Source organism: Camellia sinensis, chromosome 4 (assembly GCF_055761805.1).
Source record: "Camellia sinensis isolate YWXY chromosome 4, ASM5576180v1, whole genome shotgun sequence".
In the NCBI taxonomy this organism is placed as follows: Eukaryota; Viridiplantae; Streptophyta; class Magnoliopsida; order Ericales; family Theaceae; genus Camellia; species Camellia sinensis.
Window position 1 is genome coordinate 173,555,201 of NC_138964.1, and position 14,098 is coordinate 173,569,298.

General features: G+C 35.5%; 1 protein-coding gene and 1 long non-coding RNA gene across 4 annotated transcripts in view; both read left to right on the forward strand.

Annotated features, from left to right (window-relative positions):
• LOC114310246 (potassium channel SKOR) overlaps positions 1-12,577 on the forward strand; it is a 29,084-nt gene extending 16,507 nt beyond the window's left edge. For all 3 annotated transcript variants that reach the window (XM_082866955.1, XM_082866954.1, XM_082866956.1), the window contains 9 exons: positions 397-692; positions 941-1,021; positions 6,438-6,536; positions 7,199-7,420; positions 7,588-7,776; positions 9,327-9,402; positions 10,372-10,666; positions 11,589-11,710; positions 12,220-12,577. In XM_082866955.1, coding sequence (XP_082723081.1) covers positions 397-692; positions 941-1,021; positions 6,438-6,536; positions 7,199-7,420; positions 7,588-7,776; positions 9,327-9,402; positions 10,372-10,666; positions 11,589-11,710; positions 12,220-12,461 — 1,622 coding nt within the window. In that variant the 3' untranslated portion in view covers positions 12,462-12,577. The remainder of the gene's footprint in view (positions 1-396; positions 693-940; positions 1,022-6,437; positions 6,537-7,198; positions 7,421-7,587; positions 7,777-9,326; positions 9,403-10,371; positions 10,667-11,588; positions 11,711-12,219) is intronic.
• On the forward strand, positions 3,931-5,375 carry LOC145789692 (uncharacterized). The gene is made up of 3 exons (XR_014327914.1): positions 3,931-4,228; positions 4,333-5,160; positions 5,240-5,375. It is a non-coding gene; the product is annotated as an uncharacterized LOC145789692 (long non-coding RNA).
• Positions 12,578-14,098: the final 1,521 nt, after the last annotated feature.

A 14,098-nucleotide genomic window follows, 5' to 3' on the forward strand; every position in this document is an offset into this window, starting at 1 on the left:
TTGGTTTTTGACCGTTGTATCCTGGGAGACAAACGCTGGGATTCCTCAAGCACTCGACCCGTGAGGCGGCGAAATCTGTTTTAAGGAAACTACTACCGTGCAGGTTTCGGTTTGGTTTCTTTATCATTTTATTGTTTTGTGTATTTCTGTTGAAATTTAGTTGTAATTATCAGCATATATTCTTGGTATATAATTTTGATTTCTTCATAAATCTATTTATTTAATTTCACAATTTGAACAATAGGGACATGCTATTTGATTGAAAGAAATAATGAAAATAATTATTTTTCTTTCACAAATAGTCTAAACATGTTAAAGCTTTCCACCATAAAATACTTCTACTTTTCCTGATGGGTTCTTTGTTTATGCTAAATGAGTATCTTCTTCCTGCTGCAGGTTATGGAGATATACATGCAGTCAATCTGAGGGAAATGATATTCATAATGATATATGTCTCTTTTGACATGATTCTTGGTGCTTATTTGATTGGTAACATGACTGCATTAATTGTGAAAGGATCAAAGACAGAAAGGTTCAGGGATAAAATGGCAGATCTCATGAAATATATGAACAGAAATAGACTTGGAAGGGACATCCGCAATCAGATCAAAGGTCACTTGCGGTTACAGTATGAAAGCAGCTATACTGAAACTTCTGTCCTTCAGGATATGCCCATCTCCATTCGTGCTAAGGTAAAAGTGAAGAAACATTGTATAACTTGTTCATAGTATTAATCTCTAAACATTACTAAAGCCTTTTATTTTATTACAAGTTCTCTTATGTTTATTTTTTCAATAAAATATTTCTTAGGTTTGAATATGCATGTATGTTTTCAGATTGTTGTATATATATGAATGACAAATCTGTTCTGCTTGTGCATAACAATTTGTGGTGTGCTTTAATTTGATTCCTCTCTTGTTTTGCTCAACATCTTTTGCAGATTTCCCAAACTTTATACAAGCCATACGTTGAAAATGTCCCTCTTTTCAAAGGATGCTCTACAGAATTCATCAATCAGATTGTAAGTTATTTTAGCTAACTAGACAATGTTATATTCATAATAATGAAAAACATTTGGATTCGATCAACAATTGTCCCCAAAGCTTAAGTTAGGAAATTGGCTCAACAATGTATATAAAACTAACATTCTAAGAGAAAATAAGGTGAACAAAGACAGGTAGAATAGAATGAACAATGATAGAGATAATGAGGGTAACAAGACTTGAACCCAAGATTCTCCTGGGAGGCTGAAACTAGAGTTCTGATACCATGTTAGACCAATCGTACCAAAAGATTAAGCTTTTACAACAATTGGTGATCTCACTTGTATTGTCATTAGGGCTGCAAACGAGCCGAGCCGAGCCGAGCTTTAGCATGTTTGGGCTTGTTTATTAAGATTTTAACGAACTTGAGCTCAAGCTTGAGCTCAATAAAAATTTAACAAACCGAGCTCGAGCCGAGTTGGCTTAGGCTTGACTCGAGCTCAAGCCTGTTCACGAGCCTTAACGAGCCAAAAAATTTATAAATTCATATCTGCGTATGAGACTACAGTTACAATTAAAATTTTGATTATATAATTATATATACAATATATATAAATATTCTAAAAAAAAAAGTCAATATTATATTGAAATAATATATACTACCACTGTTATATAAATGTACTATTTATAGTTAACTATTATTTACATTTATATTTTTTAAATATATAAATAACATATTTATCTTATTTTTTATACATATGTTTACATTATTTAATATATAAATAATAAATATTAAACGAGCTAGCTAACGAGCCGAGCTTTAGAATGTTTGGGTTTGTTTATTAAAAATTTAACGAGCTTGAGCTTGAGCTTGAGCTCGAGCTCGAATGCAAAAAAAATTTAACGAACCGAACGAGCTCTTACTGAACCGAGCTCGAGCTTGTTCACAAACGGCTCTGTTCATTTGCAACTCTAATTGTCATAGCAATTCTCTTTAAATTTTTTTGTAGTTTTTAGTGAATTTGTTATCCTTAATTCATGAAAATCAAGTTTAGAATTGATATTGTTGAAAGTGAATGGCATATAGCAAATGGGTCTTCTTTATTTCTTCTGGAAACATTCAAACATTCATCAAGTTTTGTTGATGCATTGCTTTAAGCATGACTCTAGTTTTTTCTTCCCGGGGAATTTCTTCCTCTTTTTATTTATAGTGAAAATAAATACCTATAGTATTTGAGTTTATTATATATGATCTCTGTTTGGTGCTTAAAATCCTCCCAAGTGGATTGGTTCGCCAGATTGCAGAGGCGCATCATCTTATTTGTCATTTTAGTGCATATAGAGGCTGTAAGATAAATTGATATATATTATTGACTGATATTATGTTATATATATTACAATGATTCATGATTCCTATATATAGAAGAGGGTGAGTGTGTAGTAGGTAAGGAGTAGGTGAAGTGGAGGTGGTAGTGGTGTAGTGGGTTAGGTTTAGTGGAGTAGGTGAGGTGGTAGTGGTGTAGTGGGTTAGGTTTAGTGGAGTAGGTTTAAGTGGGTGAAGTAGGTGATAGGTTTTAACAGCCCCCCGCAAACTCAAGGGGGATAGGAACTAGCCAACTTGAGTTTGGAGAGAGTAACAAAACAAGAAAATAGACGAATACATAAAAGAAAAGAGGATAGGAGACACTGTATGGTCGTGTCAGACCGATGGTGAAGACACTGTATGGTGGTGTCATAACGTTGTAGAGGACACTGGATGGTTGTGTCAGACTGATGTAGAAGACAGTTTATGGGGTCATGTCGGACCGTTGTAGTAGACAATGTTGTGATAGTTGTTGTGACAGTTTACGGAGTCTTGCTGGACCCTTGTAGAAACTAACCGAAATCAATGTCGGGACAGTTTACAGAGTCTTGTCGGACCCTTGAAGGAGCTAACCGGAATCAATGTCGGGACAGTTTATAGAGTCTTGTTGGACCCTTAAAAAATACACTGTATGATGGTGTATATAGGCTGCCCAAATATATATATATATGGATATATATAGTGAGCCCTCAAAAGTCGTGCTCTCAAAAGGCGCGCCCACTTCATCAAAAGGCGTGCCTGACAGAAAGCGTCGAGCCATCAAAAGGTGAGCCGGAGACGCGGCGAGGCACGTGAGCGACAGAGTGGCGTGTCGGCCTCGGCTATTTAACCAAGGTTGAGGCGGAGGCTGTGCAAACCAGTCTGAAACCGCCGAAAATCCTTTGAAAAAAAAAACTCTTCCGTTTCTGAGAAAGAGATTCTGGAACACTCTGTTGCCATTCTGTAACCAACCTTTCTCTGAAACACTCAGCAACCCATAACATGGCCTCGTCTTCCCGTTCAGCTACCCAGAATATGGCCTCTTCGTCCCGTGGTCTGCTCACTCTTTTTCCCGACCTCAACGAGTCAACAAGAGAGATAACTGGTGCGGTGGCACTGGAAACTCAACTAAGCGCCCCGGAGTTTGCTCCGTTGAACTTTCCTATGCGGTCTGTGGAGCAAAGAATGGCAGTGCAGTCGGATGTGGAGGCCAATCAGTATACATTGAAGTCATGTGTGGAAACCATGACTGCGGTTACAAATTTGTCGAACCGGCTGCAGAGTAGGACAAATGAGGTGCAGCAGTTAAACGCCCAACTGGCTCTGCTCCAACGCATGTATAAGGATGCGCGAGCAGAGATAAGTGTGCTAAAGGCGGAAAACAAGGAGCTGAAGCGGAAGGCCACCGTGATGTTCCGATTTGGAGGGCCGCCATATGCTGCAGTGGAGGAGCAGGGAGTAGTGATCATGCCCAGTGGAGTGGGAAACACGGAGGCAACACCGGCAAGGGCCGTCCAGGACGGAGGCAAGAAGAAGAGACCGGCGGCAGAGTAGAGAAGGGAAAAGGAAAAAATCCCGCCTGTGGGTGGGTGTTTGTGGGTGATGTTTGTTTGTTTGTTTGTTTTTTTTTTTTTTGTGTGTAAAATTGTGATCGGGGTTGATCCCGGAGAGGAATAAAATATGGGTGTTGTGCAAATTTGTAAATTGTTTGGTGTTTTTTTTTTTTTTGTTTTGAAAGAGGGGGAACACGCCCATGTGATAATAATAAAAAATAATGAGAATGAGAAGAAATGGGTTGGTATAGTGCAAGTGTGTTGGTAATATATTAAAATAAAATAAAAGAAATCCAGTGGGGGTTTCGGAACCTGTGGGCTAGGATAGTGATGTGAATATATTAAAATGGGTTGGTATAGTGCAAGTGTGTGTGTGTGTGTATGTGTGCCTGGTATGTGGAAGGTGCTTCATCTTTGAAAGCATCCATATATTTTCTATCCACGGGCTCAACAGGTGGGAGTGTCCATTTCTGCTTGAAGACTTCGTAAAGACCCATTCGGATGGTGGAATAGAGAGTCTGGCGGAGGATGGTGGCGGAGACGCCGGAGTACAAGGCGGCGACGCCTTCTGTCTGGAAGATCTTCACCCCAACCGAGATGAGACCCGCCTTCGGCGGCGGCGGCGGTTGAGTTGAAAGCAAAAGCAGTGGAAGGAGAGAGGTGCTGGTACAGTGAAACTTTTGAAGCACAAGGGAACTGGAAAAGTTCGGCTCGTTATGCGACAATCCAAAACCCTCAAGATCTGCGCCAACCATCTCGTTCTTCCGACGATGTCGGTCCAGGAACACACCGGGAACGAAAAGTCATGCGTTTGGCATGCGGTTGATTTCGCTGATGGCGAATTGAAAGATGAACTCTTTGCCATTAGGTTTGGGTTTGTTGAGAATTGCAAAACATTCATGGAAATGTTTCAAGAGGTAGCTGAATCACAAAAGAAAGAGGAAAACAAAGATGCATCTGCTGCTGCCAGGCTACTTGAGAAACTGAGTGTTGAAGATGAGAGAGCAGCAGAAGACAAAGCCAGTGAAGAGGTGTCTGTCATGGTTTGAGAGAGCCGAGAGGTAAGAGAGAGGAAGATGAAGTTACAGTCTGGGTATGTGTAGAGGACCGGCGGGCGGCCAAGGCGAGGCTGCCGCCCGCCGGTGAAGCAGAATGAATAGGTTCTTAACCTAGCTCTGATACCATGTAAGATAAATTGATATATATTATTGACTGATATTATGTTATATATATTACAATGATTCATGATTCCTATATATAGAAGAGGGTGAGTGTGTAGTAGGTAAGGAGTAGGTGAAGTGGAGGTATATATTACAATGATTCATGATTCCTATATATAGAAGAGGGTGAGTGTGTAGTAGGTAAGGAGTAGGTGAAGTGGAGGTGGTAGTGGTGTAGTGGGTTAGGTTTAGTGGAGTAGGTGAGGTGGTAGTGGTGTAGTGGGTTAGGTTTAGTGGAGTAGGTTTAAGTGGGTGAAGTAGGTGATAGGTTTTAACAGAGGCTAAAAAAGTTCTCTTCTTTTCAATAATGGGTGGGTGATTTTTCTTCTTTCTTACTTTTTTAATTTTTTGTAGATTTTGTTTCTCTGTTGCTATAGGCAACCTTAACCAGGCATATCATGTGCTTGTTGACTTTTGGATTTTTAATAATCTTTTGTGGTGTTCTGTTTCTTGGGAGTTGCGTATGATTATCAGTCACATTGTGAATCGTTGGCTATTTTTGTTGGTGTGATGCCAACATTAAACAAAGCTTGAAGCTGAGTAAAGCGAAGTTTAGATATCCAGAGAAGGATAGAAGATTATATATTACTCTTGCTGTTTGAGTTTTCAGTCATTGGTGCACACTGAATTCAGTTCTTACTGAAGCTAAGCAAATAATCTTTTGGCTATCCTTAAGAATCACTCCAGAAAAAGTAACCATATCACCCTCTTTGAAGTCAGACATGTTCGTATGACTATTGTCATATTTTTTTACTTGGTACTCTTCTCTGCTGTAGCTACAACTATAAACTCATCATGTTATTTTCCTCAATATATTCTTCAAGCAACCTTCATATTTTTCAGTCATTTCTACCAAGCAACCTTCATAAATTTGTACATGGATAGACATAGAAAGTTAGAAACCACTGTAGGCTTTGTATACTGATTGGGGTGGTGTGAATAGTTTTTAATCGTAAGCGGACCAGAGCCTCGATCAAAGTGCTTTCTCTTGCGCTATGTCAATGTTTATAATACTGCAATCAATTTATTGTTGTATTCCTTTGACCTTAATGCAATGGTGTCTATAATTACATCCCCACTTGAAATCACTGGACTTGAGTTTTTCATCATTTCATCTAATCTCGGAACCTCTAATGTGTGCACTCATGTGCTTTCCAGTTTCATCATGATTAAATGAATTAAAAATTGCATTACCTGTGATACTAGTTTTGGTGGTCAACAGGGTATTTGGTATATGTTGGTTTACAACCGCAAAATTAAGATTGTCCTTGTTGAATAAGCAAATATGGATTTACATAAGTTGATGGAGTTGCTCTCAATCATTCTTTTGTTCTTGTAGGTAATCAGAGTCCATGAGGAGTTTTTTCTCCCAGGAGAAGTGATAATGGAACAGGGAAATGTGGTAGATCAACTTTATTTTGTCTGTCATGGTATGCTGGTATGATACTATCTTGTATTGACTTTTGTTTATTAATATTTATTTGATTATCGTGAGTCAGTTTCTTTTTGTTTGTTCTTTATCTTCTTCTGTTTCTTTTAGATATATACTTTTCAGTTCCTTATTCTAATGCATGGCATATTAATTTATTTTTTAATTTGCGGTTGCCTGTCCTGATGTTGATTTCATCATAAATTAGTTGTTTATTTAAACAAAAATGCATAGACAACTCTATTTAATTTTTCTTGAGTCTAGTTGTCTTCAAAATATAGTCCTGTTATTGGAGGACATCAGTACTATTCATCCTGTGGTTTGGAGTGTGAGGTTAATCCTACTCTGAATCATAACACTTCCAATATGAAACATTTAACTACTAATACCAATTGGGTCTTTGCTCACCTTTCTTTTCTTTCTCATTACACCTACTTGAAGAACAAACATTAAGAAAGGGGCTCAGGGATCTTCATGGTTGAAAATTTTTGTTTATTGTAGACAGGGTTGCGAAAGAAATGCCTATCTTGAACCCAGCCGCTTGCCATTGCCATTTACATTTCTAGAAACATAACCATTATGTTGAATTAGAGTATTTCTAAGTAGTTCCCTAGGGAAGTCGTCATTAGTTTCTCGCATTTTAATATTGATGAAAGACTATTTATGTACAGGAGGAGGTTGGTATAGGGGCAGATGGATCAGAAGAGACTGTTTCTAATTTGGAACCTAACAATTTATTTGGTGAAATTTCTATTCTTTGCAACATACCTCAGCCTTATACTGTTCGAGTTTGCGAGCTATGTAGGCTTCTGCGCCTTGATAAACAATCATTCTCAAATATCCTTGACATATATTTTCATGATGGGCGAAGAATCTTGATCAACCTTCTGGAGGTAATTCAGTTGTGCTAAAATGTTATTGCCTCTCTTATGTTGTTTCTTGCACTTCTTTTTCTCCCATGGCATCAGTACCTACAAATGCATATTCATTTGTTTTGCATAAACTTTATCGAATTAATTAATTTATATGCATCAAATGCCTAAATAATATAAGCTGACAGGGAAAAGAATCAAATGTTCGTGTGAAGCAATTGGAATCTGATATCACATTTCATATTGGAAAGCAAGAAGCTGAACTTGCTTTAAGAGTTAATAGTGCAGCTTATCATGGAGATTTGCATCAACTCAAAAGTTTGATCCGAGCTGAAGCTGATCCCAAGAAGACAGATTACGATGGAAGATCACCATTGGTATGATTTTAGCTTTTTGCTATGATTTTCAATGGTTTTACTTTGTTGCTTCTTGATTCTTCAATCTGATGCTTATTTTACAAAAAAAAGGGTATTATATTATTGGGAATACGACTTAGTTTTTCTTTGATTTCTTGTCTTTCTGAATTTAATAATTCATGGAGTTAATTTTAAGATATCCCGCATGCAGCTACCTGAATCATTTAAAACTGTTATTGATGAGCTATAGGAACTCTATAGATATGTGCAAGAGGCAATGGTGGTTCTTGTTTATAGTGATACTAGTATACTACTGTTTGCAGATTCATCTGATCATGCATCCACGAATTACATTTGATTCAGGATCAAGAAAAATTACAAGCCATAAATGAACATTTGAGCATATGTTGTTCTCACATCTGGTTAGCATTATTTTTCATCTTTGTCATATATCTTTATTTTGTTGGTGTTTTTTGGTTGGTACATCTTTATTGTCTTCCCGGTTCGGTTCCGATTTCAACATTCATATCAAATGGACCTTATCTGTTTAGTGCAAAATCAGAAATTACTTGGAACGAACAACAGATAATACATTTTTGTTAGTCTTGGTTGTGAACGTTTTTGAAATAAGGAGAATTTCTCCTTCGATGTTTCCTCCTTTAATCACATCTACAATAGAGAACATTGCAGTAGCTTGTATAATGTCTTACGATTTCACTTGGTAATAGGTTCAATGCTTTAAGCAGGTGAGAAATTATTGAACAAAAAGATCTGTGTTGTTTTCAATAGGAGAAGCTACAAATGTATATTTTGCCATTAATTGTTTTTCTAGATGTGTATTTTCAAATTCTCGCTTCATTTGTGTTTTTTTACCCTTCTTGCTGGGCAGCTATGTCCATGTGAAACTATGGCAGATTAGTAATCACCTTCCAAGAAAATTAAGCATGATTTTATGTTTTTTCTTAAAACCCTCATAAATCAAGTAGTTCGTTGCCGAATAGTTGAAGAAATGGAAGGAGGTACCCTTTACACTCTTTATACGTAGTGCAAAAGTTGTTTAAGGCAATATAGTTATAAAAGTCAAAGCTATATAGTTATAAAAGTCAATGTTTTTGTCCAATACAACTTACTTAAGGATGCAGATGTAAAAATGAATATGATACTCTCTTAAAACTGGTTGGGAATCATGTTAGAGCTGTAGAAAGTAAATATGTCATTACTCCTATTTTTGTTATACTGAACTAATGAAATTTGGCGGATAGTGTAGACAAGTGCTGCTTGTTTGCCTGTGTCATTTCACAGCACAATATATATACACAGACACATATTGACTCAAGTCTATGAAATAATTGAAGTGAAGTGCAATTATTTTATTTTACATACTACTAAATCCATATCTGGTGGTAGAATTGTCATTTCATGATAGTCGCTGGTGCTGCTTATGACAGGAATCTATCAAATTTTTTACTTTTTCCAGACATATGAAAATTAAAGTTTCGAATAAAAGAAGTGCTTCTCCCTGAAAAGATCCTCTTTAATTATTTATTTATGAATTTATTATTTTTCAACAGCATCTTGCTGCATCAAGAGGATATGAAGATATAACACTCTTCCTTATTCAAGAAGGTGTAGACGTCAACATTTCAGGTAACCTTTTTAATGCGCTTATCATTTTTTTTTTTTGTGTGCCTTTGTTGGCACATAAATTTCAACTAAATTTATGACACGTATAGAGCCTATGATAGGAAGGTTGTAGGTAATCACTCCCTAAAAAAAGATCAATATGATCTGTTGAAGTACATAAATAAAATGACATTGTATCTCAACAATGTTATTCAAGATACTCAAATGGCACGTGGAGCTTACGAAAGATGACACCTGTAGAGCCTACAGCAATGACACCACACAGGATGAAACCCCAAAAATCAATCTGATTAATCAGATATACGATTAATCAGATAGTGCTATTATTCAAAATTCAAATGGCGCTATCATTCAATTTGAAATTCAAATTGAAGATGAGGCATTCCTATCACCTGGTGGCCCTCTATAAATATGAGGACCATCACACAAGACGGGGGATCAAGAAATCAAAAGTGAAAAGATCGGAGAGAGAGAGAGAGAGAAATTGAGAGCTAAAGAAATCGTTATAAGAAAGAAGAAGAGAAGTCTAGAGAACTCAAGAGCCTACGCAAATGGCAATGAATAGGTAAAGGGTTCCAAATCCAAGAATTGTATTTTGTATTCGAGGGTTCAAAACCCATTACAATTTCAATAAAATATTTATTTTTCTTAAATTGTCTTTTGTTGTTTATTTTGTTCTTCATTAATCGGAGGTTTCATTTGTATAAAATGCGTAATTAACGATCTGAAATACAGATCGGAAATAAGAACCTGCTATTCAAATAATCAACACTGTTTAGTCCAACAACTAAACAGTAGACATTTGTAACATAAATTTTGAAATGTGTTGAAACACTTTATGTTTTAAAATTTGTGTCTACAGACTTTTTAAGCTTTACTTGTTTTTAGCTTTGTCAGAATAATTAATTTGCATGTATTTATCAAATTAAAAATAGAATAATTAATTTGCATGGGTTTCTTTAAACTTTGCAGATAAGTTTGGAAACACACCCTTACTAGAAGCCCTCAAGAACGGTCATGATAGAGTTGCTTCTATACTAGTTAAAGAAGGAGCTGCATTAAAGATTGATGATGCTGGTAGTTTCTTATGTACGGTGGTTACGAACGGGGATTCAGATTTTCTCAAGAGGATATTATCCAATGGAATTGATCCAAACTCTAAAGATTACGATCACCGAACTCCACTTCATGTAGCCGCCTCTGAAGGATTATATTTAACAGCGAAGTTGCTTTTGGAAGCTGGGGCTAGTGTTTTTTTGAAGGACAGGTATAATTCAGTCAACCTCTTGCTACGATGAAATAGCGTTTATATGCAAACTTATTGAGCCCTATAGCAGTTTTAGCCAGTCATTTAAAGTGTAATTTGATAGGGCATCAATTTTGAGTCACATATAGATGTGATTGACTCCATGACAATTTTTTTAGACAAAATATCCTGATCTATTCTGGGCATGGTCAAATTTTATCATACCCTATCTCATCTGTTTGTAAACTGTTTCTTTGCATACTTTAGTGTTGTTTAAAAACTTCATTTCACCTAAACATGCACCTAAACGTGCATTGATTTGACCTTTCAAAAGACATTTCCTCTCAACCAGTCGTCAGGCTTTCTATATGTTACAGCTGTACTGGTAAATTTCAACAATTATAACAAGAAATGGTTTAGCTTTACCAATGAAACCATATATAAGACTAATAAGATTGCATTGATGTGCACATTTCTTGTTTTGCGATACAGATTAGAGTACATGGTACTTTTTTTTCTCTCTCCTGTAATTATCTAATTAGCATCTTATTTATATGCAATGCTATAGCTCAATTTTGACACTTTTGTCTAAATTGTAGGTTAAAATTAACGATTTTTGGACACTTGTCAATTTTCTAAGGTGTATGCATAGACAAAATTAACAAAAATTTATCCAAAAAGACCAAATTGGAGCTGTACTTAAAGTGTAGGGACTAAATTGTTCAAAATGAAACAATAGGGACTAAAGTGAAATTTGAGTCAAACCATAAGGGTGAAAAATGTAATTAACCCTTGTTTTTTTTATATTTAGGATCATAAATCTCTTACTTATTCTTACAAGTAAGCCATTATTGTCTTATCTGTAATTTGCAAATATTTAGGATCATGAGTCTCTTGCTTATTCTTACAAGTAAGCCATTATTGTCTTATCTGTAATTTGCAGATGGGGAAATACCCCACTTGATGAAGCACAAATATGTGGAAACAAAAATTTGATCAGACTACTGAAAGATGCAAAATCAACTCAACTGCCTGAGTTCCCCAACTACTCTCAAGAAATCACAGGTATTGTGAAACCTTGTTTTCCACTTTCATTATGCTTACTCGACTTGAACTAGATGTTACATGAAATATTCACGACTACAGCACTACCAACTGCCAAGGCTGGTTGCTACCACCCAAAAAAAAAAAAAAAAAAAAACTACAGAAATTAATAATTTATCTCAACCCTTCAAATAAAAATCCCAACTTACTGGCTTATTCATCCCATATTTAGCTAAAAAAGTATAGTCTTATTTGGCAAGCCCATTTCCTGTCAAAAAGTCCAGATTAGCCAAACTTGCTTATCCGAAAAAGTCTTTAAAAAAGTTGAAAGAAATATACCATGCAAACTAGTGTTTTTTAGAATTAACTTTTTTATAAGCTCTTTTTAACCAATAAGCTAGCTATTTAGTTAATGTCCAAAGAATGCTAGTCACTTACGGCTGTCCAACATGTGTTGGATACAGACATGCTTGGACACGCTGCTGGGTCTATCCTCATGCTGACAATATAACTTTGATTGTTGATAACAGATAGAGTGAATTTGCGGAAATGCACAGTGTTCCCTTTCCACCCATGGGATCCCAAGGACAAAAGAAAATATGGAATTGTACTATGGATTCCACAAACCATTGAGGAGCTCATTAAAACAGCAGCCAAGCAGCTAGACTTGCCACGGGGTTCTTGCATATTATCCGAAGATGCAGGTAAAATTCTTGATGTGGGCATGATTAGTGATGGCCAAAAATTGTACTTAATCAGTCAGACACATTAGACATTATGATGCCCTCTTGTATGCTATTTTCGTCATCACTTGGCCTTTGTATCATCTTTGTGCTTAGTTTGAGTTGAGATATGAAAAGTTTGATCAGCTTGGGTTTTGTAGCTGCATTTCAGTCGCATATAAAAATATTCAACAATTCTAATGAAGCTACAAAAAACTGAGGACTTGAGGTTATTGTTTTGACATTGACAAATATGAGTGTGCATTAAGGCCCATTTGGTAGAGCTGTGAGAAAGTAATTATACCTTATAGTTTAACAGCTTATACCTTATAGCTGTGAACATAAGTTGATTTTTGACTTATAAATTAAGTTTCTCCTCCCCTACTCAAAGAATAAGTTGATTTTTGACTTATAAAAAGCTATAAGCTGTATTGTTAAGCTAAATCAAACACATCAAAATAGTTTAAATTAAGGTAAAAGCTGAAATAAGCTGAAAATAAGCCGTACTAAACAGGGCCCAAGTCTTAAATCAAATATGAATTATTACTTCAGTAAAAAGAAGAGATAATCTGTTTGAAATTGGTTTGAAGTTCGGAACCAAGTCCTTAAAGACGTGTAATTGCATCCAAACTGAATTTTGCATACTTATTTGTAGGAGTGTGCGGTGTGATTTCGTGCGGTTTGAGAAAAAAATTAAAATCAAATCGTGAATAGTAAATTGACAAATTTGATATCTATAACCAAACTATTGTTTAATTAAAGAATAATCTTAAACGATTATCAAGCACTTGTATAATATATAATACAAATTTATATAATATTTATATATATATAATCCTAATTGATTTTACATAATATTTTTTGTATATAAAACACAAATTTGCACTAAATTCCATATTTCTCACACTGATTTTTACTTTGATAATTCATTAGAAATAAAAAAAATACATGTATTAATCATGGTGGGGTGAAATACTTTTGAAAGCGAATTATAAATTTCAAATCGTAGATCAAATTAACCCCGGCGGTTAGCGTGCGGATTGGGTAGTTTTAACGGATTAGGTAGAATTTTGCATGTCCCAACTTAGTTGGGTTTTTTTTTTTGGAACATTGTTGTTCGAGACAAAATTAGATCTAATTTTTAAGTTTAATAATGTGGCAATCAATTAGGATATTAAAGGTAATATTCTCTTTCATATCTTTTCTAATCATTAATCAATTATATTATTTACACATCATTAGGTCTAGAAAATGAGTTTAAAAAGTAGATTTGTATATTATTATTTTTTTAATAGAAAAATATAAAATTTATTTGACAAATTGTTTTCGGGATTTTTTTTTTTTTGAAAATAACCAAATTTTAAGGAATGCCAAAAAAGTTGTTTTTAAAATTTTTAGGTGCTGTTTGGTAACACTTACGTTTTCAGTTTTCTGTTTATATTTACAAAATTTTAAAAACTCAAATAAAAACTTGTTTGGTAAAATTTTTGATTTATAAATCAATGGTCTCAGTTTATAAATTTGGCCAAAAAATAAAAACACAAAAAATGTGTTTCCCTTTTGAGTTTTCTGTTTTTTTTTTTTACCACCCAGCATTAGCCACCACCCGTTACCATTTTCCGCCACCGTCTTCCTCCACCACCACCTGCCACCCACCTACCACCACCACCAACCACCACCACCTACC